Consider the following 25,465-nt stretch of genomic DNA (forward strand, 5'->3'; position numbering starts at 1 on the left):
TCCCGCCGATCAGCTCACAAGCTCACTCCACGACCCTAACTTTTCCCGTATCGACGTCGTATTCCAGCCCAACCAACTGCGTCCCTTTCCTGACGAATGGTGACTTGCTCAAGATCGCAACGTCCTCTTTGACGCTATCTCCGATGCTTTGATCGAAGCTTGTCAGTGGCTAGCGCCCTTCTCAATCGGAATGTGAGACTTACGACCCATTGATCTCACCGAATTCCATGCCTTCGAACTCCGATTTCTCGGACGCGGAGATTTCCCGCAGCGTCTTGCGCACCGCTTTATCAGGGTAGTGGATCATGCCACAGTCTAGTCTTGGCGTATTAGCAGGCGACTCCTGTGAAAAGATCATTTCAAGGCGTTGCTATATGCGGAAGACCCTTACCAGTATGGTGCATAACAGCAATGTAACCCGGAGCCGCGATAGCCTGCATGACCCCGATAGTCCTGACCGCGTCGGAAACTCTGCCTCCAGCGTTTCTAATGACGATTGGATCTGTTCACAGCGTTGAGTGGTCGTCGATCGTTGAATCGTCCTAACACTGACCGGATTAGAACTTACTGATCTTCCCCGGGCTCACCTCGTCGTCAAATCCCAGAATCTTTTCGCAAGGCACCCGGGGGTCTGAGCAGGAAATCACAATCACCCCTTTGCCAGAAGCCCGGTTGATTGGGGCGAAATCTTGCATACGCGGCGAAGGCTTATGATTCTTCACGAAGTTGCTTTTCGAAGCAGGCTGTCAGGATGGATTGTAAGCGAACAGGATGATCTTGTCTAGTACTGACCTGTTGCGAGACAACATCTCGGTGACGGGATTTGAGGCCATTGTGTGCTGGATGCGAGGCTTTTACTGGAAGTTTGAGATCTACCTGTCTGTATTGTGTTTTGAGTAAAAGCCAGTGGCTGTCATATTGGGAAAGCTTGCAAATTTATGCTCTAGCTACCTTGTTGAAGATGCCAAAGCAGCAAAGTCGAGACCGCTGAGGCCATGCAGGAAGCTTTGTAATGTCAGACTTTTCCCAGTGAGTTGCATAGTGTACTTGATGCAAGGGTTCTCTACTGTATCCATGCAGCGAACAGATGTTGTGTACACAGATCCGTCCGTGAATGCCATCGACCGATCGCAGGAAAGCCGCGTGGGCCGCTAAAGGAACACGTGTTCGCTACTATACAATCTGTGTTGACCTTCTGCCAGGATGTGGACTGGGCAATTCGGTTGTTTACTGATATTGAAGTTTGAAATGGTGTTTTTGCTCAGAACTCGCCTCGTAAGCTGTGCATGCCCGATTACTGAACAGCGTGGGGTGACATGTGATGCTCAATCGGCCCCGCGCGCATGATTGCAAATGTAAGTAGGACGACCGTCGGATAGCCTCGACGGTGGATTTTGTTGCTTACAATGCAAGCTAGTGCTATCTGAAACGCGTCGATTGGGTATCAATGGATTTGTCAATATCAAGCACTAGGCGCAAGCGCAATATCATACTCCAAATCCAACTTAGCCTCAGGATCGTCCTTACGCGGCAGGAATGTCACACACAACTCGTCTTTGACAGCGAATACGCTGTCGTCAGCCAGATACTTGCAACCTTTGTCAAATATTTGAGTCGTCAGGTGCTTGTAGCCTTTGTAGCCAACCACCAAGTGGATGTGAGCCGGACGGAATGGATGGCGATCCATTAGCTTCAGCAATTGTCCGGCCGGTCCGTCGTCGGGTACCTTTGAGACATGAATCTTCCGACGAAAAACGTGAGGGTTCAAGGATGTACTTACAGGATATGGTGTAGGTCGTAGACAGTACAAAGAGTATCTGCCTTCATCGTCTGTTACGTATTTGCCGCGGAGGTTCAGGTCGCGCTGGTTGGGGTCCTGCTGTTCGTATAGACCTACGGTGGATTTAGCGGATGCTACACCTGAGACACATTGAGACACTACCATTTGTGGATGCTTGCCAAATGTCAATCGTAGCGCCGACTATAGGTTTGCCGGTCTTTACATCTGTGACTTTGCCATGCATGAAGGCCACTTCCGCATCTTTGGGGGTGTCGAAGCTGATCGTCGTGCCGTTTTGTCGCACGGGATGATCATTCCGCCAGAACGGACCAAGGATTGCTGAGGATGTCAAGCCGCTTGAGCTCCTCGTGGCAGCGGAAAACGTGATGTCGTCTACTAGTGTGTGGAACGGTCAGCTACGTTGTCCATTGCTGCAATGATCGTGGGTAACGTATGATTCAATGCCGATAACGTCGCACATCAGCTGCCCCTCATTACGCTTGTCGTCGCTCATTTGACCAGCCCAGTTGATGGCGTTCACTCCCATCATCCACTCATCCGTCGTGAGCTGGGTCTCGAGGGCAAACTCATGCAAGTGTCTGATCAACGAAGACATGATCTCCCGAAATCGCGCGGGAGTCTTGGGACCCATAGCATCCACGACACTTTGAGTGAACTCTTTGCCCAGAAGCCCTGTGTCTCCTTGTGAACCCATGATGTGATGATAGTATGGCGGTTATTGAAGCTGAGATCAATGCGTAGATGCGTTGGTGTTTGTTGAGCTGCTCTAATGTATTGGCACAAAGCACGCAACAACTTTACGATAATGGTGTCGAGATAATACAAATACTAAAGGCAATTATTGGTCTTTCTACGCTTCCAGCCGGCATCCGTCCCGTAAGTATATTTCTCAATCCCGCGAGCTCCAGGTGCGATAACCGCCCGGCGGACCGTAGTCCCCCATGAGGTAGCACATCGCGGGGAACTTGTGCAGGGTCAAAGTATACAGCATGGAGAGGAGGGGAACCCTGCTGAAGTAGCGGATTGAGAGTTTGGAGATGTGATCAAGTTGCTCGGTCCGTACGTCCCGGCAAACAGAGGGTCAGCCTCGGCGGCTACGTTCGCCGGATAGGTGCCATGTCGATGGCGGCTATCCCCAGACTGCTCCGCACAACCTCCACCACCAGCGACGTTGTTCCTGGCGGCCGCGTGGTCTTTGGTTTCCCATGCCATAGAGCTGACAATGCCCGAGAGCCGGTCATGTGCCGTTACATCGGCTGGCGGACGCAGGGCGACGCTCTTTAAGAAAGCTTCAAGCTCGCAGGTGGCGTAGCTTTGTTGACCTGATTTATTATCATTGTCAATATCATTTTATCGTTCTCCAGTCAGCCTCGATAACTATCTACTTCAGACCTCTTATCATAGATCGCGATGTTGGGAAAGGTTGCTTTGGAAGAAGCCTTTGCGCTGCCGCGCTTCCACGAAAGGACTCAATGGTGGGCTTCTCTTTTTGCTGTCGATGCGAAGAAGCATGCGGCAGAGATCGCAGACATCACAGACCAGCGTATCAAGTACATGGATAAGCATGGAGTTGGGCACACAGTCCTCTCTTACACAGCGCCTGGCGTTCAAGACATTTGGGACCCTAAAGAGGCACAAGCGTTGGCGGTCGAGGTCAACGACTACATCGCTGATGCCATCAAGAACCACCACGATCGCTTCAGTGCTTTTGCGTAAGCTTCATAGAATTCTCGACTCTTGAGATCTTCGGCTGACATCCATGCTCAGAACTCTTTCCATGCATGACCCGAACGAGGCATCCGCGGAGCTGCGCAGGGTGATCACCAAATACGGCTTCAAAGGTGCTCTTGTCAATGACACACAACGCGCCGGTGCAGACGGCGACGACATGATCTTCTACGATGGCCCCGAGTGGGACGTCTTCTGGTCGACAGTCGAAGAGCTCGACGTGCCATTCTACCTGCACCCCCGCAACCCGACCGGCTCCATCCACGAAAAACTGTGGGCAAAGCGTTCATGGCTCATCGGCCCTCCGCTCAGTTTTGCGCAAGGAGTCAGCCTGCACGTCCTGGGAATGGTCACCAACGGCGTCTTCGACCGCCACCCCAAGCTCCAGGTCATCCTCGGCCACTTGGGCGAGCACATTCCTTTCGATATGTGGCGCATCAACCACTGGTTTGAAGACATCAAGAAGCCGCTGGGCTTGTCGTGCAAGAAGACAATTCGCGAATACTTCGAGCAGAACCTTTGGATCACGACGAGCGGCCACTTTTCGACTTCGACCTTGCAGTTCTGTCTTGGTGAGGTTGGCGCGGACCGCATTCTGTTCTCGATTGACTATCCATTCGAGTCTTTTGGCGATGCTTGCGACTGGTATGATGATGTCAAGATGAACAATTCGGACAAAAAGAAGATTGGACGGGATAATGCGAAGAAGTTGTTGAAGCTTGGAGAGTTCAAAGATAGCACGGCTTAGATGTAGAGGCTGAGAAAGAAGTCTGTTCCTTGCGTGCGCGCTTATTGAGGGTCGTCTTGGTTCTCACTCTAAAGCACACTCACGCAGTGCGAGGGGAGGGTGACTGTATGCTCATCGTGTGTAGATACTAAGGTAGTCGTTCCTTTCCGCCATATCGCGGCGTTCGGTGTGTGCATTTGGGAGGCGCAGCATGCGCCAGCCCTGCATCTGTGACTTTTCAGTCCTTCTGACGACCATTTTTCCAGTTGCCACAACTCTTCCGCCTCTATCTCGCCTGTGCATCTCATCCAACGTGTGTCTCATGACCAGCTCTTCCTGGTTCATGCGCTGTCCTAGCTAGCTACGTGGCAAATACTTCCAGAAGCGATGACAGCCATGGTTGAAAACCTGGGGGAAGTCAATGGCGTCGATGAGATTGATGAAAATTCAATCGGCAACGTGTCTTCTGTGGAGGCCCTCCTCGAGCGCTGGGTCCAAGACGGTGGCAAAGTGGTTCTGAAGAGCACAGAGTAGGCCTCTTCACGGGTTTATGGAGTCTTTGGAGTAACCGGATATATTTACTGCAAAGTATGTATCGAAAGGGCCAGACTGCGCACCGGAAAACTTCGGCAATACTTCCGATCATGGGCTTACTGAGGACCTTACTCAGAGAGAGCAAATTCAAACCTTCTTGATGCTGTCATCATGTGTAGCCTTCCATTCCTCCACCAAGCCAGCGTAGTCTCGGGGAAGGCAAGGCTCAGTGAGTTCAGAAAACCAGCTCTTCTTCCGCTTGTTGTTGAGCCCCATGTCTCGCAAGAGCATATCGATATACGGAACACCCTCGAAGACAAAGTCGGGCAGCGCAGCACCATAGCCGCATGGGTAACGCCACTTGCCCCACTGTGTGTGCAGCATGATCTCCTGAGTGATCTCGGCTTTCGTGCTGGGGAGACGGTCAAGCCTGTTGGAGAGGTACGCGGCGGTCCAGTGGCCTTGCACAGTGGCGCAGGAAGCGGTGGAAACGGAGGAGACTGCGCCAACCCAGGCGATGTTTCGGGAGAATGCGTAGCCAGATGGGACAATGAAGCGGTAGAGGCGGAGAGGGTCGGAGGTCTTCGGTGCAAAGCGCAACTCGGGTTGCTTCTCGAGGCGAGGGAACATGTCGAGGACCTCGCGGTCCGCTTTTGCGTTGAGTTTCATCTTTTCGGATTGTGAGACGTCCAGGCCGAACTCATGGGGACCAAGGCCCTGGAATTTGATAGGCGACTCTTTCTTCCAGCCGGTGGAGCAAACGACAACGTCGGCATGCAGTCTAGTACCATCGGCGAGGATGACAGTGTTCTTCTCCATGTGGTCGATTTGGCCGATGTGTACTCGAATCTTCCCGTTCTTGACAAGATCAAATAGAGGTGTCTGGTAATTCAAGATGCTGAGGCCGCTGCCAATCCAGAATGCAGAATTCCAAGGCTTGAGCTTCTTCAATTCTGGGTGTGTGTCGTAGCCGTTCGCACTGATGACATCGGCAGAGAGGATTTTCCAGAACATGTCGACGATGAAGCGCCCAATGAATGTACCGTGAAGAAATCCTCGAATGCCGCCAAAGCCGTCTTCTTTTCCCCACGGACACGGAGCCATGAAGGTCATCCAACGGATGAGAAGCAATTGATCGAGGCGTTTCTTGAAGGGGGTAACGAAAGCAGGCGCAATCCAAACCGGACCATGTCCGTCGTCTCGAATAACAAGGTCGACTGTTGAGCCAGCCTCAACTTGAGCATATGCCACGTCGAATGCGGACTTAGCACCACCAACAACGACTGAGTTTTTGACATTTTTCAGCTCTGGTGCTCGGGCACAGAAGTCCTTCGCGTGGAAGAGCGGTGCCCCGAGATTTTCTGAGCCTTTGTAAGTCGGCATATTTGGTGTAGACGTCAATCCGGTTGCCAGAATAAGCTTCTTAGCGATGACTGCTCTCTCGCCAGATGGTCCAGTCACGAAAAGCTTCCATGCTTCGCCCACTGGTTCAATGGTGTCTACTTTAGTGCGAAACTGGATTTTGTTGAAGAAGCCGAAGTGATGTGCAAAGTCCGTCAGGTATTGGTTCAGCACAGTCCCAGGGATGTGATTGTTTGGTTTGACGCCGTACTTTGACTCCGCCATTGGGAAGTCGGGGAACTCGTAAGTTCCCACCATGTTGTTCGATTTCAAGCCGGGATACAGGCGGTTCTTGGTCCATGTTCCACCAGGTGTCTCTGCGCTCTCCAGGACAGCCAGGCTCTGGTCTGGCATTATCTGCGAGGCAGCCTTGGCTGCAGCCAGGCCGAACCAGCCTGCAAATCCTTCGTCAGCACTGAAACATCCCTGTGAACATCGCAAAGGCTCTCACCGGCACCGACAACGACGACGTCGTACGTTTCAGCCATATCTGATCACCGAGAAAGCGCTGCAAGCTATGATGAATGTAAGTCTCGAAGGCGCAATTGCTTCGAGTGTACAGGAACATGAGCAGCGGCACGGTCTAGCGGGAGTGTACTTATAACATTGCTATCAGCCCAAGCCAGGTCGAAGTAAGTTTGAGCTTAGGCGCGATAACAGCAGTCGCGGAGAACGCGTTGCCCCTGGACGTCCACTTCCTACCTGACAGTGGGAGGGGGAGGCGGGCCGCCAGTTGACGACCAGGCCAGACACCTACAGACCACGTTATCTTTTGGTCTTTTTTGCGGCGAGAGAAACGACCCTGGATCTTCCGCAGCGCCCAAGCTCTCGCCAACCCCGTTAATGCAAAGGCCCCCTGCAGGAGCTTGCAGGAGCCGCCGTGCGGGGACCAGGGTTTGGGCTAATCCGAAAGGCGGTCACGGCGTTCTCGTCCATTGCGGGGTCGATACCACGGCAGGCGAGTGGTACTCAACCGACAGCCGCGAGTGGGCTATATCCGCGATGATAGCAGGTGTGAGGAGTTCGGCAAGACAGGGTCACCTGATGGCGTTGTCGGCAGGCGAGACGTTGACCGTGCTGCGGTTCAAAGTAGCGGCGGAGCCTTGCATCGGGAGTGCGGGAATGGGGCCACACAGTAGAGCCCGCGGGATTGGAAGCGAGCAATATTCTCCACCTGATTCTGGCGGAGCGGGATGGTGACTACGCGCATTCATGTACCATGGCAATAATGGAGTCGGCTCTAAGATTTCTCAGGCGTGCACTGCGAGAAAGTCCGGCTTCCGGATTTGCTCACGTGATACATCACGTGCCTCTGTGCGTTCAACATGAATTGTACTATGGATGAAGATGTGCATTGCTGTGAGCAAGATGTCTAGTGGCTGGAAAGATAATAAAGTCGTCTCAAACTGCGAAGGTACTGAGAATATGTCACACGGTCACATTTTACGACTCGATGAAATGGGTTGAAGGCTGGCTTTGAACAATTTTGCTCGAATGAGGATTCATACTATTTCTCGTAGCTGATCAATCCATCGATCGTACCCGCATGCAGACCGCCAGTGATCGCAATATCGGCCGCGGTCGTGTGCATTGATGCATCGCTCAGAAAGTAGATCGCGGCACCAGTCAGATCGTTCTGAGTGCTGAGGCGCTGGTTCGGAGGAGCCAGCCACATCTGTTCACCCTCCCGTTTGCTTGCTTTAGCTTCTCTGACAGTTCTTGTCATATCAGAATCCACGAAGCCCGGCGAGATTGTGTTGACGCGGATGCCGTGGGGCGCAAGTTCGACGCCGAGTACTTTGGCGAGCATCATGACGCCGCCCTTGGAGGCATTGTAGGCGGCCATTCGGTAGCCTGGAAGCGCAATGTGTGCTGACTGAGAAGCGATCAGGAGGATGCTTCCGCGCTTCTTTTGTTTCAGCAGCTCTTTGGCGACCATTTGGGCTGTGAAGAAAGTGCCGCGGACCTGCACGTGGGTCAGCAGACTGATCTCCGCAATGGACTCATGGCACGTACATTAATCTCCTGGATGCGAGTGAACTCTTCCCACGTTTGGTCCACGAAGGGCTTGTCAATGGCAATACCTGCTGCGGGCACACATCCATCGATGGTCTTGAACGTGTCGAGCGTCTTCTGGAACGCGGCTTCCAGGCTTTCTTGCTTGGTGACATCGGTCTGGATGTATAGCGTCTTGCTTCCAAATTTGGAACTCAGCGCATCAAATTCCTTCTTGTCAACGGGCTCGTTTTGGATGTCCCAGATGGAGACATTCCCGCCCATCTCACATATTGCTCGCGAGATGGTGAAGCCAATACCCTGGGCACCTCCAGTGACGATGTAGTTCCGGCCGGTCAGCTCAAAGGTAGGACGAACATCATGAAGCGGAGACGACATGTTGGTGTTTGAAGCACGCGGTATCTTCGAACCCTGGCAAATGTTCTCTTGCGGTCCCAACGGCGTTTGTGTGGTGCTGCAATGGGCCGAGATGGACGGGATACTGTTTGTGTTGTATCTCAACTATCGCTCGCCACTCTAGCAAGTTCTCCGCTACTGACCACTTGATCCATGGATGCACGTCCTCTGTTTGTCCATCTTATCGTGTCGGCCCGCCGCTGTCGATCTGTTCTTTTCGGTATGACCATTCAGACAAGCCCATTGGTCCGCTGTTGCGTGGACCTCAGCCGAGGTGCTTTGCCCGACCGGCGAGGGGGGCTTCCGATTGCCGCTCCGTCCTTATCGACACATCTTGAAAGTTAATCTGACACGTCCGAACGTTGCCACTGAGCGGAAACAGACGGCTACCACCACGGGAAAGGTGATAAACTCATATCATCACAACTGGAAGACAGTAGTCCAGTGTCTCAACAAGGCCTAGGAAACTACAATTTCCAAGATTTACAGCCTATTTTTCCGTGCAGTCTGCACATCAGTCACCATCATGCCGTTCGCGGACATTACCAAACCTCCCAAGCCATTGCCTTCGGCCAAGCTAGAGATCTTGAAGCCTGGCTTGTCTCTACAGCCACCTTTGACAAGGTTGGGATCTGGACCTGGTCTTATCGTCCTAACGACACCGGAGGCATACGATGAGCAAGCGACACAGCGCGATGATGCACCTACAGCGGTATTGAAGTGGGCAGAGGAGGGATATGCTGTAGTCCAGGTTTCTGCCACTGCAGTCGAATCGTCAGACATTGAAGCAATCTTTGCTGAGGGCGTGAAAGCACTCGAACAGTGCGACGCTTGTCAACCCAAAGACAAGATTGGGCTTGTCTGTGAGTCTTAAAAATCCCTCAGCTTCTTTTGCTGTGCTTAATGATTTTGCAGGCCACTCGAAACAGCTTTGGACTGCCGCAGCACCGGCACTCACAAAGTTCCCCGGCATCGTTGCCAGTGTTCTTTACGTGGATGAGGCAGATGTGGCGGGCACTGGAGACGGTGATGGACCTCTTCTACGGCATGTGGCTGGTCCTACCAAGCAAAGCTCTCGCAAGCCAGGCGAGAGGACTGGCAAGGACTACTACTATCCCTCGGTCCGGGACCGATGGTTTCTGGCTGGCGACAAAGATTTTGACTATATGGCAGACTCTGTGGCTCACACAAGGAACCTCGAATTCTTGAAGCCGAAAATGGGAGGACCGTACTTTGATCTGGAGGAGATCTGGGAGGAGCACACCTACTACGAATTCGCAGATCGATCTGTTGAGCACACCATGAGCACCATGGTACAAGAACCATACGTCAATCATGTCCCTACGGTCAGTGAGAAGCTCAGATACGTATGTGATACAAGCTAACAGAGCTCGATAGCTGACCGGCGGTATCGGGAGAGGCAATCTATCCACCTTCTACCGGGAAAACTTCATTTTCAATAACTCGGCAGACACATCCCTTGATCTCGTCAGTCGCACGATCGGTATCGATCGCGTCGTTGATGAGTTCATCTTCAAGTTCACTCATGACAGGGAACTTGATTGGCTGTACGCACCGTGTCCTCACTGAAAGTTCATCGAGTCCTGCTAACGTTCCAAGGCTTCCTGGCGTTCCGCCGACGCATCTTAAAGCAGAGCTTCCTTTCACAGCTGTGGTAAACATCAGAGGCGATAGGCTGTACCATGAACACATCTCGTGGGACCAAGGCACTGCTCTGCGCCAACTCGGTCTGCTCCCAGAGTACTTGCCGTTCCCGCATCCCCTGCCTGAGGGTGTCCTGTCATCCAAAAACGCGAAGGTGGAGTATCGCGTGCCTGTGCTCGGAAAAGAGACGGCAGAGAAGCTGCGCAATCGTAAGTCGGTGCCTTCGAACGAGATGTTCAAGTACAGTGTGCGAGAGAGGACGGTTTAGCTGCAGTTCTGGATAAGATCGCGTAATTGAATGAATAGCCATGATTCATAAGCGAGGTATTATCACTTGATCATTTGCCGATATCATCGGCTAGGCGGAGCCTCGCACATACTGTGAGAGGTATCTGCCCAGACGATCGCAAGAGAGCAACCAAACTGCACTGACCCTAAACCTACTCCTCCCTCAGCTGACCCGCTTTACCCCGGGTCGCGATAGTCTTAGCGTTGCGGAGATATGTCGGAGAGATACCCTGTCCCAGATTTGACTTCGTCCGCTACCGACGCGAGCCATCCACCTTATCTTACCAAACATGTGCGCAACAGAGGGCGTAGAAGAAACGTCCGTCCTGCTCCCACCATAGACTCGGGCACACAGTGACTCCGGCTTCATGCCGCGACCAAAGGTCCACGAGAGCCAGCGACAAAGAGCGGCGGAAGCATGCTCTTTCTGTCGAGACACCAAGAAGAAATGCAGCGGGACAGCGCCTTGCACGCAGTGTCAACGACGAGGATTACACGACGAGTGCTTCATAACTTACCTACCGCGAGGATCTAGATTACGGACTCAACGCGCAGCTGCTGGTGCTGGTCGGCAATCTTGGAACTCGGTCTCTCAGGCTTCCGTCTCCTCCGCACAGGATGCTACGAGTGCCGCGCTACTCAGTCCCACTCAATTAAGACCGACTCTTAGCCATGGCCAAAGCGGAAACGCAGCGGATGCTTTCAGACCATTGTCGCCATCTGAATCTCGAGAAGAAAATGATGACAGCGTTGGTAATGCGGCCCAGGGCTCGGCCCAAACACCAAGGCCATCTGACAAGTCAGTAGGACAGGACTCGTCTCTTGCTGCACCAGGCCCACGCATGCTACTGAGCTCGCATGGAGAGAGAGGTATGGGATCGACACATTGTCACATGACGATATTCGGTCAAGACTAACTCGTGCAGTCTATATCGGAGCTGCCGCTTCAATAGCATTCCTCCAAACAGTAAGACGAGTAGTGGCCGGGCAGATCGGTCCTTCAGATTTCACCAACAGTAAAGAGAATGATAGGATGCTCGAGATTGACGCCCCCCAGATTACCGTCGATGCTATGGAGATCACGGCAGAGCAGAAGTTGCAATTTTTGCGGTGTTACTTCTCGGTTGTAAGAATCACCGCAGCGGCGGCATACTGATTGAGATACTAACTTTGCGCAGACGGAAGCTTTCATTGACATCTTTGACCCGTCAGACCTCGAGACCTGCATAAAAACTGGTGGTAGCGGCCCTCTCGTGACTAGCATCGACGACCTCAACGAAGGCGGTACGGACGCCCCTTCCGATTCTCAAATCAGTCCATTGCGTCGCGCGAGTCTGGATCTTGTCATCGCGATTGGTGCACAATGCACTTCCAAGGAGGATGCTCAGAACATCGGACGGGCTTTCTTCCGTGGCGCTCAACGTCAGGCATTATCTGAGATGATCCAAGATCCCGACCTGGACATGGTCCGAACTTACCTTCTGATGGCTTTCTATATGCTCGGTGAATGTCGAAGAAACACGGCTTACATGTATCTGTCGGTGGCTGCCCGCGCTGCGATCGCTCTCGGCTTGCACAGTCCAAGCTCTTATTCCGGCAAGCAGGCGTTGAATGAAAATGACAAGCTAAGGTCAATGAGATGACACATCCACCTTGCCTTACATACTGACCAAGATTATTAGACTCCGTGTTTGGATGACCTGTCGCGTCGGTGACAAACTCGTCAATTCTTTGCTTGGCCGTCCAGCAACCACAATCGGCATCCCCGAGGAGCTCGGAGCCATCTTGAGCACACTCTCATCCGGCCAGGATCACGGCTTGAATTGTATGGCTGCTGCATACAATATCGTCTCCATCATCGACGACATCAACACTAAGCTCTACGGCGAGCAGGATGTCAGACCGGAGGTTGTTGAACAGCTGCTTCAAGCTATCGATGCCTGGAAACGTGACTTCTCACCATCATTGAGCCAAACCGCTCCTTGGACCTCACTAGCTCTTGGCGACATGACCATGGAAGCAACAAAAGGCTCCGTGGGGGTCGTCCATGTATCGTGTCTATACTACTTCGCGGTCATGCTTGCCACCCGACCAGTCTTCATCTCGGGCCTCACCTTGCGAAATGGACGCAAAGACCAACAGTCAGCAATGAGCGAGGCATGCCTCGATGCTGCTATGTTCTTGGCCCAGACCTGCGTCGAAGCACTCGATGCTGGCCTACTCGAGAGCAATATGTGCATCATGAAGTAAGCAAATTTTCGACGTAATACTTCCTCATCACTAATAAAACCTAGGGCACTCGTATTTGCAGCAGGTCTAGTCCTCGGGGTCGAAAGTTTCGCCAAACCCACCGTCAACACTGATGTCGAACGTGCATTCGAAAGCGCCAAACAAGTCCTCAAGTTCCTTGCCGCTCGCAGTCCGCAAGCGAACCACTACCTCGGAATCCTCACATCTCTCTCCAATGCAATCGCAGAGCAGCGCTCCCGGACCGAGCCAAGTCGCGCGAGCCGTTATGTCTCCAGGCTCTTCTCCCTCGGGTCATCCGCTTCGAGTGCAGGCACTATTGGCGACCGCCAGAGCGATGACAACAACGTCTGGAGTAGCGCACTTTTGGACGACTCCGCGCTGGCTGCTGTTGGCGATCTTCCGGAATTAATGGGCACTCCGTCGCAATGGCCGAGCGGCGGAGTGCTGGACCCGGAGCTTTTCATCGACTGGGAGACTGTTAACATATCTCACTGGGACAACTTTCCTTTTCGAGTATGATCTAGGGTCTCACGTTGAACATTCTCCCCTGAGGTCAAGATACGAATAACGCATTGACTTGGTAACGACGCATGTTTTGGCGGAGGAGCATTCGCTGGAGGAACGAGTTTGAGCCTTTGACGCCGCACTTATAGTGTTATTTTCCCAAAATTTTATCACAACCCACTTTCGGTCCATTGGTATATCTAGAGACGCAAGACATTAAAACCTTGGATACTGTTCTTCGACCTTCTATTTTCTAGCCAGGCAAACCAGTTTGGGAAAGTCCTTTCAAGAAACCTTGGGTCTTGACGGCATCTCCATCTTGGATACTGTGTCCTGCTATGACAGGCAATGCACTATCAAGAATCAAACCTGTATGAGTGCGGCGAGGTCGGATATAGTATTTTGGGACGGAAGTGACAGAAAGAGTTCATTGAGGCTAAGTACATGATGTTGACGAAGGGTTATCTCAGGCACTAGCACCAATCACGATGCCATTCGGCAACTCCAGTCCAATGGGGAGTCCGCAGATGAAGTTCCCAGCATAGCCCGATCCCTTCGCAGCGGCCAGCTTCTCCTCGATATCACGGTACATGTCATAACTGGGCATATCCGTTAGCAGGGCATCTTGGATTTGGCAAAGGATAATTGTCACTCACGCATTCATTTCTTCAATCGTCAACACATTCTTTTGGTCCTCGACCTTGTAGAATGGCAGGTCCTTGTTGTTCGAGAAGCCGATGCGCTCGTTGATATTGTAAGCGGCTTTCGCGGCCGCCGACTGTACCCTGGTGGCACGCGGAAGGCGGACCTTGTTATAGACTGCGAGCGACTGCTCGATGTTGCCGTCAAAGTAGGCTGGGCTGAACAGGATTCCAATCGCAGCGGCATCTTCGATTGCCATGCAGGCACCTTGGCTTTGGTGGGGCATCATAGGGTGGCCGGCGTCGCCGAGAAGGCAGACTCGCTGCTTGTTGAGGTAGGGGTAGGGGTCATGGATCCAAAGCCTCCAAGGCTGGATCTCTTTGCCGATGGCAAGGTGGCCGAAGACCTGTCGGTCAAGCTCGGGGTAGGGCTTCAGCAACTCTTCGACTGGACGGTCTTCGGCACCCCAGGCTTGGTTTACGTAGTCGCCTTGGTCTCGAGGAAAGAAGCAGTAGTAGGAGAGGAGTTTGCCACCGTTGCAAGGGGACAGGACGATCTTGTCCCACTTGCCCTCCTGACCTCCCCAGTACTCGAGAGCTTCGTTAAGTGAGTAGTCCACAAGGCCGGCTTTGACAGCATCATCGGTCATGACATTGCAGTGGAGGCACTGCTGGTCTGCTGGCCGTCTCGTGGGGTGGATGCCGATAATATTGCGGACTGCTGAGCCGATGCCATCAGCTCCAATAATCAGGTCATGTTGCGCAATGACGCCGTTCTCGAAAGTGATTGTGTTGGTGTCGAGGTCGATGTCTTTACACTACGGGAGGTTGTCAGCTTACTTGTACTTTATATTGATGGTCGAGACGATCGTGGACTTACTCTGTGGTTGACCAACAGCTTAGCAGGCGAGCCTTTGCCTTCCTCACCCAGTGCGCTGTCCTTCAGCATGGCGTGCATGTACTGTCTGTGGAACATGTTGTAGACATAGCCCCATCGTTGCTCGTAGTCGTCAAGGCTATACTCGCTGATTGGCTCACCCGTCTTCCAGTCGCGGTTGATCAGCCTCTTGAGGACGACAGGGTCACCCTTAGCGACATCGATGTCCCACTCGTGCAGCCATCTTGTGCCGTTCGCCGCGCATGAGACTGAGGCACCGACTTCGCCGGCGAAATCTGAGCGTTCGTAGATGGTTACTTCGTGGCCAGCGCGTCGCAGTGCAATTGCAACACACATGCCACCAATACCACCGCCGGTCACGCCAACGTTGAGCTTTCTCCAGCCGACGGCCATGGCGATCAAGCGTTGTGGATCAATCAGTGTGAGTAAGTGAAGGTATCGCGATCAACTTGCGTATCGATGAGAGTGCAGTGAATCTTGCGATGGGTATAGAGAAGTTGTGTGTTCAGAATGATGGAGTGCAGTAGCTGACCGAGACACCGTCTTCGTGGAATGATATAGCACAATTCTATCGTCGGAGGAGTGGGACCAGCATCCTCCGACACTCTAAGCCGCTGGCATGGTCCGATGCCAGTCCTTCCGTCTACATCGCAACGCGTGTGACCTCGAAGAGCTCCTGCGGGTGGCTGTTGCGCCTTCGGATGGGCTGAGATAGCGGATGTGAGGTGTACGGTCCGCTTCCGACAGTGCGGTGGTGCATACCCGCTCTTCGCGGGTAAGGGCTAGACTCACCTTTACCGAGCAGGTATCACTGATGACGATGCTTAGAGCTTCAAGCTTGTGGAAGGTGTCTACCTTTCTCAGCCCAAACCAGCTATTCTGTTCGGGTTTCATCACGAAAGGCAAAGTAGACGTCCCGGTTCTCGCGCTCGAAACCAGCTGCGTGCCCGACTAGAGACCGGCGGAACAAAGCGATCCGACAGCCAACTCAAAGCTTTGTCGCAGGTAAATTCACGCGAGAGAGCAGCGTCCTGTCTCTAAATGAGCGTGATGCGAGACGAGCCAGGTACCTAATCAGGACTTTGGGTGTTCTTCTTCCCCTTTGTGAAGCCGCACGACTGATGACGTCCTTTTGGTTGAAGATGCGGAGACACTTTCATCCGTGCCGCACCAGTCGTCCGACAATTTGTGGCATGGCTCTCTCTCTGGTGAACATCACGTTCCCGAATCCTATAGGAGATGATAGCACTTCACTCTCGATATGGATTAGGGAAAGCCTTCTTAAACGCCGAGAACGGTGCCCTTTTCAACATAATTAGTATGTTACCGTACTATCGTCCCTCCTAGACTTCCCAAACGCGACTTTCCGGTTGAGAACTCATGGCTACATGAGTAGCTGGCAGGCCACAAATTTCCACATAATAAAAGTGGTGACCAGCATGAACTTCTGGCTTTCCTTGGTCACACTCATGGCCATCCAGCTCTCCCCTTGCACGTTCGTCGTGAATTTGGCTAAAGTCCGTTCCTGACATGAATATGCATACGACTTGGTCTCTGGCATGCGGAGACAACCTTCCGGCAAAAAGATGATGTCCCGATAATGCATTGATCGACAAAATTCTGCCGCCGCATGCGGGGAACGAAGCATCGATCTTCTGTCTGTTCATCAAAACATAGATGCATCTTCAACTATACTGTGCCCTAACCAATTGCGCACTTAGCCCTCGAGCCGAACCCTAGAAAGCTTGGAATTCGTTTCTAGACCAGCCTCGACATACCTTTAACAGTGTGCAGATTTGTGAACTCACCCAAAACAATACTTCCCTGCGGCAGAAAGCGTACCTGTGAGGAGCAGGGCGAAGGTATGACGCTACGATATGCAGCCTTAGTCAAGTGCAACGATTTGAAGACCCTCGACATTATCCGGGCCTCCTCCTTCGACCCCTCGCGGGACAACTCCAGCGCTGGCAAAATACGTCTTGTGCAGGGAAGGGTATTTGAAGTGTGATAGCCATGTAAGTGAGATGGTCTTATCCATCAATCACTGCTTGCAACGCAACAAGCCAATCCTCTGTCGGAAAGAAATCGACAATGCACATAGTCTCAACCCTCCTAGCCTCTCTGGTCGTCTCCGGTGCTCTAGCGACGCCGCACAGAGGTCGAGGACCGCGAGGCCATGATCTCATTGCCAGAACCAAAGCTGGGACTTTCACTGGCTTTGTTGATCCAGAAGTACCTGACGTGAGGCAGTGGCTTGGAGTCCCGTACGGAGCGCCACCGGTCGGCAACCAGCGCTTCCTTCCGCCGAAACCCGCAACTCACGCCGGTAATATCGAAACTACCGAGTACAAACCCATCTGCATGCAGAATGGTGGTCCAGGTGCTGGTGTCTTCTGGGAGCTAGTTCCGGAATTTCAGAACACGGATCCCCAGAGCGAAGACTGCCTGTATCTAAACATCTGGGGCCCTCGGAACACCATTGGCAGACGTCCGAGGCACCAAAAGAAGGTCCCCGTTATCATTTGGAGTGAGTGACAAGGTCGGTTCCTGTTAGACTTGACGCTGATTATGTCTAGTCTGTGGTGGTGGCTTCCAAGAGGGCGGAGGTCATGCTCCGTACCAGGTCCCAGATCATTGGGTGCAGAGGACACAGTCGCATATTGTTGTCACATTCAAGTAGGTGATCATGGCATTGCTCGGTCGAATGGACACTGACTTTTCTGAAAGCTATCGCTTGAGCGTTTGGGGCTATCCTGGTGCTCGTGCTGCTCCTGTCAATGCAGGCCTGGAGGATATCAGACTTGTGTAAGCGGTCTACGAGTCTCTATCAGTACCCATGCTTACCGATGTACAGCGTGGAATGGCTGCGTGACAATGTTGAAGCATTCGGGTAGGTCGTTATTCAGATCTGGCCGAGTCGCGCCTCACAACTAATTCCACAACAGCGGCGATCCAGAGCACATGATCCTCTGGGGCCAATCTGCTGGAGGGAACGCGGCCAATTCATACGGCTATGCGAACCCAGAAGATCCAATAGTGACCGGCATCGTTGCTCAATCTGGCACCGCTGCTCAGCTCAATGGCCTCAACACGACGGCCTTCTCTGTACTGGCAGAGCAGCTCGGCTGTGGCGATTTGAGCGCTGAAGATGAGCTGTCCTGCATGCAAGATGCGGACAACAACGAGTTGCACGACATCATTAGGAACGGCGAGGGTGTTCCGAGGTTCAGTCCTGCTGCGGACAATGTCACGGTTTTTACGAACAATACTGCTCGCTATGAGACCGATCAAGTCGCCAAAGTGGTGCGTGTTTCCCATTCAGGACACTGTAAAATTGTATGGCAAGTGCTGACCTCGACAGCCGCTGATTGTTGGCAACACCGTCAATGAAGGCGCTGCGTTTGCTTCCTTCGAGTTGAACCAAACGGTAGCGCCCACGGAAAATGAAACATTGCCCGCTACACAACGTTTTGGTTGCGGCACCGAGACAGAAGCCGAGTGAGTTAAGAACAGGCACTGCCACATGTTCTGAGTACTGACCAACCACGAAGTCTCCGAGTGCAACATGGCCTCCCGACGTACCGATATCTCGGCGCTGGAAACTTTTCCAACATCACTCCACGATACTGGCTAGGAGCCATGCATAGCTGTTCGTTCATCAGGTCCACTTTTCGCGAGATGAGGTTGCTGACGCTGTCATTGCCAGCTGATATCCCGCTTGTGTTCGGCACCCACTGGGAATTCCGGGGCAACTCAACAGAGCTTGAATGGCAGACAAGCTTTTCCATGGAAGGTGATTCTTCCTTTCATCAAACTATGATAATTCTGCTCGAACTAACGTGGGCTAGGGTTCTGGGTCTCATTTGCGGCAGACTCATTGAAGGCGCCGATGGATGGGCTGGGTCTCACGTGGCCAGAGTACAGCTCCGATGAAAACATGGTGCTGTTCGGAAACGAGACGGGTCCCGCGCTGGTCGTTCCGGGAGACTACTATGATCCTGTCTTCCAGTGTGACGAGTGAGAAGTGTTATCAGACGGTACAGTAGACTTGAGAAGCGCGCAATATGAGATCGAGGTGCAGGATGAAGGATCATCTCACAGGATGATAGTGACCATATTAACGATGCCACCATCCCTTGACTGCAGTCTCGCCCGACACACTAGCAAGTAACCTCGTGCTACTACCATGAACTACAGGCTTAGTAGTGCCGTGAAGTGCAGTGAGAGGAGCTTTCTGCGAGACACAAATTTGGTCTGGCCATATGTCTCAAGCGAGCAAGTGAGTTTAAGCTTCAATAAGCTGCGAGCTTACCCGAGCTTACCAATTGCTGACTTGCACGCGACCACCAATGGGTTTCGTTATCAGCAGAACCTCCCTTCGGATAGCCCTCATCATGCACTCGGTTGAATGTATCTTGGCCACAGCGAATCAAGCGGGGCGATGTAATCCTGCAGTCCGCCACCTTATATGCCCACTGATCCCCCCGTTGCATCAGACTCATAGCTTACTCTGCGCGGAGCACTGTGTAAAGACAGGCCACATTGTTATCTGGATACAGGAGGATACAATATGGAAAACACGCCGGTCATTGACCCTGAGAAAGCTGCTGGCTTCACTATTTCGAGCGCTGGAGATGCTAATAGTACAGCTCCCACGCACCACCACAGCCACCGCTTGCAAGCCCGGGAACGCATCCGTCACTTCTTACATCCCAACGGGACCAGGTTTCACATCGCCGACTCTCCGGTCGAAGCAGAGCAGCTTCGACGCCGCCTATCTACAGCCCTCCCTGGGGACGAACCATTCTCTGTATGCATCTCCGGCTCGCCAGAACATATTGTCGCGGTACAAGAATCTCAATCCCACCATGAAGCTCGCCGCGTAGAGCTAAGCGGCCAGCACGGGGAGGTCTGGCAGCAGTTTGCTAGCGTGCAAAGCGAGCTTGATGCTTTGAGTCGAGAACTCGGCCGCGTGACAGAGAGAGGCGTTGCGCTGGACGGTCACTTTGATAAGTTTGGGTACTCAGCCAGGATCAGAAGCTATGACGGTGAAGGGTCGAATCGCTCTAGTGCCAGCTCGCTGAAAGAGGGAGAAGAGATGGAAGCGCCGCCTCTAAAGCTCTTCAAAGTGCCGGTGGTCAGACAGTATTTTCATAAGGGTATCCTTTGGAGAGCCAGCACGAGCGAGGAAGTTGGTAGTTTTGAGCTGTTTGTGGATCTACTATACGTGGGCATTATCGCAATCAACGGCGATGCAGCAGCGGAGCATGCAACGGGGTCTTCACTGTTGAAGTTCATCAGTAAGTCAACTCATTATCTTCTCTGCACGCGTTCCGGCCAGCTGATCGCGATGCTCAAGTCACTTTCACGCTCTCCTGGAAAATCTGGAATGACATGGCAATGATCATCGCCTGGTTCGAAACAGATGACATCTTCCAACGTATCTCCATCCTCATCCTCCTCGCCTGCCTCTTCGGCTACACGACCAACATCGTTGAAGCCTTCTCCCACACCTACGCCACCCTCATCGGCTTTTACCTCGCCGCCCGCCTGTACATGACCGCCTACCTCGTCCTCGTCGCCTGCCTCGTCCCAATGGTCCGCTCCGTAATGCTCTACTACGCCCTGATCTCCCTTTGCACCGCCGCCCTCTGGATAGGCAGCATCCAAGTCTCCTACCCCTCCCGCCTCGCCCTCATCTTTCCCGCTCTCTTTCTCGAAATCGCCGGCCAAACCTCCTACATCGCCCTCATCACCCTCGCCCAGCACATCGCGCCGCTGAGAGCCGTCGCCACCCGCTTCTTCGACTTCCACCCCGCCCTCAACATCGAGCACCGCGTCGAGCGCACCAACGCTTTCGTCTCCCTCGTCTTCGGCTACACCGTCGTCGCCCTGCTGTACCAGTCTAGCGCTCCGACCATCACGCCCCTCTTCGCCAAAGCCCTCCTCGCCCTCATCCAGCCCTTCGCTTTCAACTGGCTGTACTTCGAGCTCGACGCCTCCGGCCTGAGCAAGCACGCTATCCGCCGCGCGAAGGCGTCCGCGATGCTCTGGACGCTCGCGCACTTGCCGTTCATCATGGCATTTGTACTGGGCGGCGGGGCGCTGGCTAAATTGGTTCGCGCGGCGGATTTTGAGGGCATGCGGGCGGAGGGGATGTTGGTGGAGAGGGAGGAGGATGTAGGGGCAGTGGAGGGGAGTGGAGAGGTTGAGCAGGGGGTTAGGTGGTTTTATTGCGTGGGACTTGGAATTGCGTTGCTTTGCATGGCGGCGATTTCGGCGGCGCATGTCCATAGGGATTTGAGGGGGATGAGGTTGGGGAAGAGGTCGAGGTTGGGCGTTAGGATTGCAGTGGCGGTTGTTATGCTTTGCTTGCCGTTAGCTGGGGACCGGTTGAATTCGTTGGAGTTGATTGCGACTGTGACTGGGCTGGTGGTGTTTACGTTGGCTGTGGAGGTCTGGGGTGCGAGTAGGAAGGGGACCGGGTGGGATGTTCGTGGGAGGCCTTGTGGCTATGTAGGGACTTGTCGTGAAAGGGATCTGCGGTCAATATTGGAGAATGGTGGCGATGTTGACGTCGATGCGTTAGGGGAGGAGAGCAAGTATAGAAAGAGCGGGATAGTAAGTGCCCCTATATGAGATGGTTGGAATGTGTGAAGAATGATTCAGTACAATTCGTGGTGCTTATCATCTAGACTAATAAGCATCGTTTCTATTCGCTCTGCATTACAATCTGATCCATGCACAGAATATGCTTTTCATGCCCGCCAATGAATGGTACAAAACGCCCAAGAAGACAAATGAAATAACAGGCAACATCCAAAGGCCTCGGATGGTGAGACAGATCTCCGCCATTGGCCTGGCGAGAACAGAATGCAACAGCCAATTTGGCCAGGTCATCACCGCAAGTCTTTCATCCCTCTCAGATGCATCCTTGAAGATGCTACCTAAGCATCAACCTCATCGCTGGCAACACCAAATCCAGAGTCGTAGACTCTCTTCTTCTTGCCACCTCTGCTGGCACCCTTCTTCTGCTGGCTAGCCGAAGAGTGCTGCACGGTCGTCTTCTTCGCAGACACCAGCTCAGTGACCTCGTCCATGCCCTCGAGCTCCTCAAGCAGGCCGTTGCCCTCGGTTTTGAGCGCATCACCTTCCGTAGCGGCAGTAGCGCGAGCGTGCTCGAGAGCCGCCTGCAGGTCCTCGATAACGCCAGCAGAGCGGCGGATGAAGGCCTGGAACTGCTGCTTGAGGCTGTCGCGCTGCATGCTGACTTCCTCGTACGTGGTGGTGCTGGTCTCAGCTTGCTCGCGCATCTGCTTGATTTCCTCGTCGCGCGCTTCGAGGACTTCTTGCCAGCGGCGGTCGGCTTCCACGGCCTTCTCCTCGACGATGAGGATCTTGGACTGCTTGTCGCGGATGGTCTGCTTGAGGGCGTCGATCTCGTCTTCTTTCTCGGAGGACAGCTGGAGCATTGCCTCGGCTTCGGCGTTGACGCGCGACTCGAGGCCGATCTTCTCGGTTTCGAGGTCGGAGACTTGGCCTTGGAGGACGGCCACGTTGTGGTTAAGGGAGGCGATGGCCGAGTTGCGGTCCTCCATCTCGGAGTTGTGGAGGTCGGCGGTCTCGGTGGCCTCGCGCTGGAGGTTCTGGATGGTGACAATGTGGTTGTTGATCGTGACTTGCGTTGACTGGATGGAAGCCTCGAGCTCATCGCTGCGTTCCCGGTTCTCGGTTATCTGGACGCTGAGCTTGGACTCCACAGAGCGCAGGTCGTCCTGTAGACGGTTGATCTCGGCGTCCTTCTCGACAACCTCCTGTTCGAGCTCGGCAATGCGGGCATCACGCAGGGCCAGAAGAGCCGCCATCCTCTCCTCAGTCTCGTTGAGGCTGGTCTGCAGCTCCTCGATGGTGGCATCACGCTTACGGACGACGTCTTCCGCATGCTCGCGCCTCTCAAGCTCCAGAGCAAAGTCCTCTTGGTACTGGGCATCACGGTCCGAAGCAGCTTTCTCAAGGTCGTTGATCTTGTTGCTGTTCTGCTGCTGCACTTCGAAGAGTTTCTGGCGGAGACCGTTGGCCTCGGTACCACGCTCATGCAGCTTCTTGTTCAATTCTTCGATCTCAAGGTTGCGGTCGTCGAGGTCGGTCTCGGCGGCCTCACGCTGGCGGCGCTCAGACTCGCTGACGGCGCGGAGTTCTTCAAGCTCGGCGCTAAGAGTATCAAGCTCGTTCTCAAGGTTGGTGACGCGGGTCTCAAGATCGTTGACCTCGACATCCTTCTGGTTGGCATCGGTCTCGGCTTGCTCGCGGACGAGACGCTCGGCCTGGAAGTCCGCCTGGGCCTTCTGCAATTCAGTGTGGAGGGCATCGCGCTCGGTTTCAACGGCAAGAATGCGCGCTTCAAGGCCAGTAATGATGACCTGCCTTGCTTCGGTCTCTTTCTCGGCCTGGTCGCGTAGTGCAGACTGATTGTCGAGACGGTTCTCCAGATCCGAAACAGTGGCTTCACGCTCCGCGTTCATTTTGCCGATCAGCGCACTGTGGTCGCTCTCCATCTTAGTGATGAGGTTCTGAAGCCTCGTCTCCTCGTCCCTGTATCCCTGCAGGGAGACAGTAAGCTTCTGAGTGCTTTGGTGAAGATTGTTGATTTCCGTGTCGTAGTTCTTGATCTGCAGGTTGGCGGCCTTCAGGGCAGTCTCGGTGGTCTCCTTCTCTTCCTCCATGGTCTCAAGTTCGGCCTCGAGATCCTCGATTTCACGCTCTTTGCGATCAGAGCTCTCGTCGAGCTCGCGCCATTGCTGCTTCAGCTGTTGGACACGGATCTCGGAAGCGGCAAGATGATCGATGAGTTTGTCAACTTGAATGCGGAGATCGGTCGAGAGGGAGATCTGCTCTTGTTTTTCCCTGTCGCTGATGCGAAGCTGGTCTGCGAACTCCTTGACGTTGGCAAGAAGGAGATCGAGAATCTCTTCGTTTGAGGCGTTCTCGGGAACTGTTCCAGGAAGGAGGAGGTCGAGGCGCTCGCGAACGGCTTCAAAAGAGTCGCGGATGCTTTGGACGATGCTCAATCCTGCGGCATCATCGCCTTCGGAAAAGCCCAGGGACTGCAGCTCGATCATGAGAATCTGGAGATTGGTCGTGGCCTCGTTGGCCTCCCTGCTGAGAGCGAGAATCGAGTCTTGGAAGCGGCGGCGCTCCTCTTCCCATTGACGATGGCCAGGAGTCGCCAACACCAGATCGCCACTGGATGCTCGAAGCCCACCGGGCAGTGTAGATCGCTTGCCATTTGCAGAAGGCGTTTCGGGCGCAGCCTCCTCGCGACGCTGTGCGTAAGTTTTCTCCTCCTGGCTGTCGATGACCATCATGTTCTCGTCGAGGTCGTCCAAGTGGCCACGAGCTCTGTTGAGCAGGATCTGCTTGCGGAGGGCCTCGAGCTCAACTTCGACCGAGCGAAGCTTCGACTGCTCAGCCTTGGAGTCATGGTTGGCATCGATGCCGAATTGCCTCTGTGCCTCAAGCTCGAGGATGAGCTCATTGATCCTGGCTTCCTTCAATGCGGTCTCTTTCCTCAGATCCTCAATCTCTTTCTGCGGGTGGTGGAAGTCGTTGAGATCGCCTAGGTCATCCGGCGCCTCGGTCGTCTGGTTTCGGCTCATGCGGCGGCGGATGCGTTCGATGCGGTCGTCCAGTGCTGCTCGGAGTGATACGAAGTGGTTCTCCTGGACGGTGTGGATAGACTCCTGGTGCTCTTGCGAAAGGGTGGGAGGGAGGGAGGTCCGGTGGGTAATGGTCCTGTAGCCGCGCTTGGGGCTTGTGCTGATAGTGCCGCTTGGTGATTCAGTAGCACGACGCTTAATAGCCATCTTGGCGTGAGGCGTCTTGTGTGTGGCTGTCGATTTCTCGACAGTACCATCGGATCCGAAGTGCACATGGCGGGTTTGTGAGTGGACGACCTCGCTTGCGCCATCTTCGACCATGTTATCCGCCGCACCGGCAGTCGCAGCTTGGAGGTCATTGTCCAGAGACGGGTAGGCGACCGTCTGGGGTGTTTGCGTTACAGTCGTCTCTTCTTCTTCTTCTTCGACGATAGTCTCCGGCTCTTCTGAGGCAGCGGCCTTGCTCTTCCTGGTCTTGCGCTTCTTCGCAGCGCCGCCAGTCACTGATCCCTGGCTGCTGCCCGGTCGCTCAGACTGAACACTCGAGGCATCACTGGCTCTCCTCTTGCGGCCGGATGTGCGAGCAGGTTTTTGAGCTTCGGGCTGAGGCTGGCTGGAGCTCTCAGCTTTTTTGGTGGTCCGCTTGGGCGGCATGTTGGATGTGTTTTTGCCGACCGTGGATGTTGGCTATGAACAAAGGCGAACAAGGTAGTTGTTGTCGTTGCTGAGGAGTATAAAATTATGTGGTGATGGTGACAAGTCGGTGAGGAAGCGTGGGTGGGCAGAGACACGACAATTGCAGGCGGTGGGTGCAGAAACGGCGCGTGGGCTAGCGAGAGCGTGTCTTTCAGCGTGTCTTTCTGCGCGTCGAGCTGCGCTGACGTTTTGTGGCTGGAGCCGACTGGATCTGACTTTCGGCGGCTGGGCTGGCAACGCGCGCCTGCCGTCACCGCGCGCCGG

At 53.8% G+C, this 25,465-nt stretch overlaps 11 protein-coding genes across 11 annotated transcripts; 5 read left to right on the forward strand and 6 right to left on the reverse strand.

Annotated features, from left to right (window-relative positions):
* Window positions 1–22: 22 nt before the first annotated feature.
* On the reverse strand, window positions 23–833 carry WHR41_08699 (uncharacterized protein; the record flags this gene model as incomplete). Its single annotated transcript, XM_069377303.1, has 5 exons — window positions 23–146; window positions 204–315; window positions 392–502; window positions 569–729; window positions 793–833. 5 exons carry the CDS (start codon window positions 831–833, stop codon window positions 23–25), a joined length of 549 nt encoding a protein of 182 aa, XP_069225650.1.
* A 604-nt stretch (window positions 834–1,437) lies between these two features.
* On the reverse strand, window positions 1,438–2,495 carry WHR41_08700 (uncharacterized protein; the record flags this gene model as incomplete). The annotated part of the gene is made up of 4 exons (XM_069377304.1): window positions 1,438–1,726; window positions 1,781–1,893; window positions 1,943–2,176; window positions 2,279–2,495. The coding sequence occupies 4 exons, from the start codon at window positions 2,493–2,495 to the stop codon at window positions 1,463–1,465; spliced, it is 828 nt and encodes a 275-aa protein (XP_069225661.1). The 3' UTR covers window positions 1,438–1,462.
* Window positions 2,496–2,969: 474 nt separating this feature from the next.
* On the forward strand, window positions 2,970–4,431 carry WHR41_08701 (2,3-dihydroxybenzoate decarboxylase). Its single transcript, XM_069377305.1, has 2 exons — window positions 2,970–3,513; window positions 3,569–4,431. The coding sequence occupies exons 1-2, from the start codon at window positions 3,212–3,214 to the stop codon at window positions 4,275–4,277; spliced, it is 1,011 nt and encodes a 336-aa protein (XP_069225660.1). The 5' UTR covers window positions 2,970–3,211; the 3' UTR covers window positions 4,278–4,431.
* Window positions 4,432–4,812: 381 nt separating this feature from the next.
* WHR41_08702 (uncharacterized protein) lies at window positions 4,813–6,928 on the reverse strand. The gene is made up of 2 exons (XM_069377306.1): window positions 6,643–6,928; window positions 4,813–6,586 (listed from the first exon to the last, which is right to left on the reverse strand). The coding sequence occupies exons 1-2, from the start codon at window positions 6,677–6,679 to the stop codon at window positions 4,938–4,940; spliced, it is 1,686 nt and encodes a 561-aa protein (XP_069225662.1). The 5' UTR covers window positions 6,680–6,928; the 3' UTR covers window positions 4,813–4,937.
* A 734-nt stretch (window positions 6,929–7,662) lies between these two features.
* WHR41_08703 (uncharacterized protein) lies at window positions 7,663–8,768 on the reverse strand. Its single transcript, XM_069377307.1, has 2 exons — window positions 8,208–8,768; window positions 7,663–8,157 (listed from the first exon to the last, which is right to left on the reverse strand). Exons 1-2 carry the CDS (start codon window positions 8,583–8,585, stop codon window positions 7,699–7,701), a joined length of 837 nt encoding a protein of 278 aa, XP_069225637.1. The 5' UTR covers window positions 8,586–8,768; the 3' UTR covers window positions 7,663–7,698.
* A 205-nt stretch (window positions 8,769–8,973) lies between these two features.
* WHR41_08704 (uncharacterized protein) lies at window positions 8,974–10,591 on the forward strand. Its single transcript, XM_069377308.1, has 4 exons — window positions 8,974–9,466; window positions 9,519–9,949; window positions 10,002–10,171; window positions 10,224–10,591. The coding sequence occupies exons 1-4, from the start codon at window positions 9,130–9,132 to the stop codon at window positions 10,534–10,536; spliced, it is 1,251 nt and encodes a 416-aa protein (XP_069225639.1). The 5' UTR covers window positions 8,974–9,129; the 3' UTR covers window positions 10,537–10,591.
* A 236-nt stretch (window positions 10,592–10,827) lies between these two features.
* WHR41_08705 (uncharacterized protein) lies at window positions 10,828–13,823 on the forward strand. The gene is made up of 5 exons (XM_069377309.1): window positions 10,828–11,426; window positions 11,483–11,682; window positions 11,735–12,186; window positions 12,239–12,802; window positions 12,851–13,823. The coding sequence occupies exons 1-5, from the start codon at window positions 10,925–10,927 to the stop codon at window positions 13,323–13,325; spliced, it is 2,193 nt and encodes a 730-aa protein (XP_069225638.1). The 5' UTR covers window positions 10,828–10,924; the 3' UTR covers window positions 13,326–13,823.
* Window positions 13,725–15,242, reverse strand: WHR41_08706 (uncharacterized protein; the record flags this gene model as incomplete). The annotated part of the gene is made up of 3 exons (XM_069377310.1): window positions 13,725–13,909; window positions 13,967–14,769; window positions 14,832–15,242. 3 exons carry the CDS (start codon window positions 15,240–15,242, stop codon window positions 13,777–13,779), a joined length of 1,347 nt encoding a protein of 448 aa, XP_069225664.1. The 3' UTR covers window positions 13,725–13,776.
* A 1,698-nt stretch (window positions 15,243–16,940) lies between these two features.
* Window positions 16,941–18,870, forward strand: WHR41_08707 (uncharacterized protein; the record flags this gene model as incomplete). Its single annotated transcript, XM_069377311.1, has 9 exons — window positions 16,941–17,376; window positions 17,426–17,525; window positions 17,577–17,654; window positions 17,704–17,739; window positions 17,795–18,152; window positions 18,211–18,347; window positions 18,401–18,498; window positions 18,556–18,642; window positions 18,698–18,870. The coding sequence occupies 9 exons, from the start codon at window positions 16,941–16,943 to the stop codon at window positions 18,868–18,870; spliced, it is 1,503 nt and encodes a 500-aa protein (XP_069225663.1).
* A 549-nt stretch (window positions 18,871–19,419) lies between these two features.
* Window positions 19,420–21,488, forward strand: WHR41_08708 (uncharacterized protein; the record flags this gene model as incomplete). The annotated part of the gene is made up of 2 exons (XM_069377312.1): window positions 19,420–20,149; window positions 20,209–21,488. The coding sequence occupies 2 exons, from the start codon at window positions 19,420–19,422 to the stop codon at window positions 21,486–21,488; spliced, it is 2,010 nt and encodes a 669-aa protein (XP_069225665.1).
* Window positions 21,489–21,796: 308 nt separating this feature from the next.
* Window positions 21,797–25,159, reverse strand: WHR41_08709 (uncharacterized protein; the record flags this gene model as incomplete). The annotated part of the gene is made up of 1 exon (XM_069377313.1): window positions 21,797–25,159. One exon carries the CDS (start codon window positions 25,157–25,159, stop codon window positions 21,797–21,799), a length of 3,363 nt encoding a protein of 1,120 aa, XP_069225636.1.
* Window positions 25,160–25,465: the final 306 nt, after the last annotated feature.

Source organism: Cladosporium halotolerans (assembly GCF_011745625.1).
Source record: "Cladosporium halotolerans strain TM138-S3 chromosome Unknown Sca48, whole genome shotgun sequence".
Lineage (NCBI taxonomy): Eukaryota > Fungi > Ascomycota > Dothideomycetes > Cladosporiales > Cladosporiaceae > Cladosporium > Cladosporium halotolerans.

Excerpts from the sequence above, each read along its gene's own strand:
- WHR41_08705 (XM_069377309.1), top strand. The coding sequence starts at position 10,925 with ATGCCGCGACCAAAGGTCCACGAGAGCCAGCGACAAAGAGCGGCGGAA. Across the intron at positions 11,683-11,734 it reads TGCGGTGTTACTTCTCGGTT|ACGGAAGCTTTCATTGACAT; the intron begins GTAAGAATCACC and ends AACTTTGCGCAG. Across the intron at positions 12,187-12,238 it reads AATGAAAATGACAAGCTAAG|ACTCCGTGTTTGGATGACCT; the intron begins GTCAATGAGATG and ends CAAGATTATTAG.
- WHR41_08702 (XM_069377306.1), bottom strand. The coding sequence starts at position 6,679 with ATGGCTGAAACGTACGACGTCGTCGTTGTCGGTGCCG. Across the intron at positions 6,587-6,642 it reads CGTCGTCGTTGTCGGTGCCG|GCTGGTTCGGCCTGGCTGCA; the intron begins GTGAGAGCCTTT and ends AAGGATTTGCAG.
- WHR41_08703 (XM_069377307.1), bottom strand. The coding sequence starts at position 8,585 with ATGTCGTCTCCGCTTCATGATGTTCGTCCTACCTTTGAGCTGACCGGC. Across the intron at positions 8,158-8,207 it reads CTCGCATCCAGGAGATTAAT|GTCCGCGGCACTTTCTTCAC; the intron begins GTACGTGCCATG and ends ACCCACGTGCAG.
- WHR41_08701 (XM_069377305.1), top strand. The coding sequence starts at position 3,212 with ATGTTGGGAAAGGTTGCTTTGGAAGAAGCCTTTGCGCTGCCGCGCTTC. Across the intron at positions 3,514-3,568 it reads GATCGCTTCAGTGCTTTTGC|AACTCTTTCCATGCATGACC; the intron begins GTAAGCTTCATA and ends ATCCATGCTCAG.
- WHR41_08704 (XM_069377308.1), top strand. The coding sequence starts at position 9,130 with ATGCCGTTCGCGGACATTACCAAACCTCCCAAGCCATTGCCTTCGGCC. Across the intron at positions 9,467-9,518 it reads AGACAAGATTGGGCTTGTCT|GCCACTCGAAACAGCTTTGG; the intron begins GTGAGTCTTAAA and ends ATGATTTTGCAG. Across the intron at positions 10,172-10,223 it reads GACAGGGAACTTGATTGGCT|GCTTCCTGGCGTTCCGCCGA; the intron begins GTACGCACCGTG and ends TAACGTTCCAAG.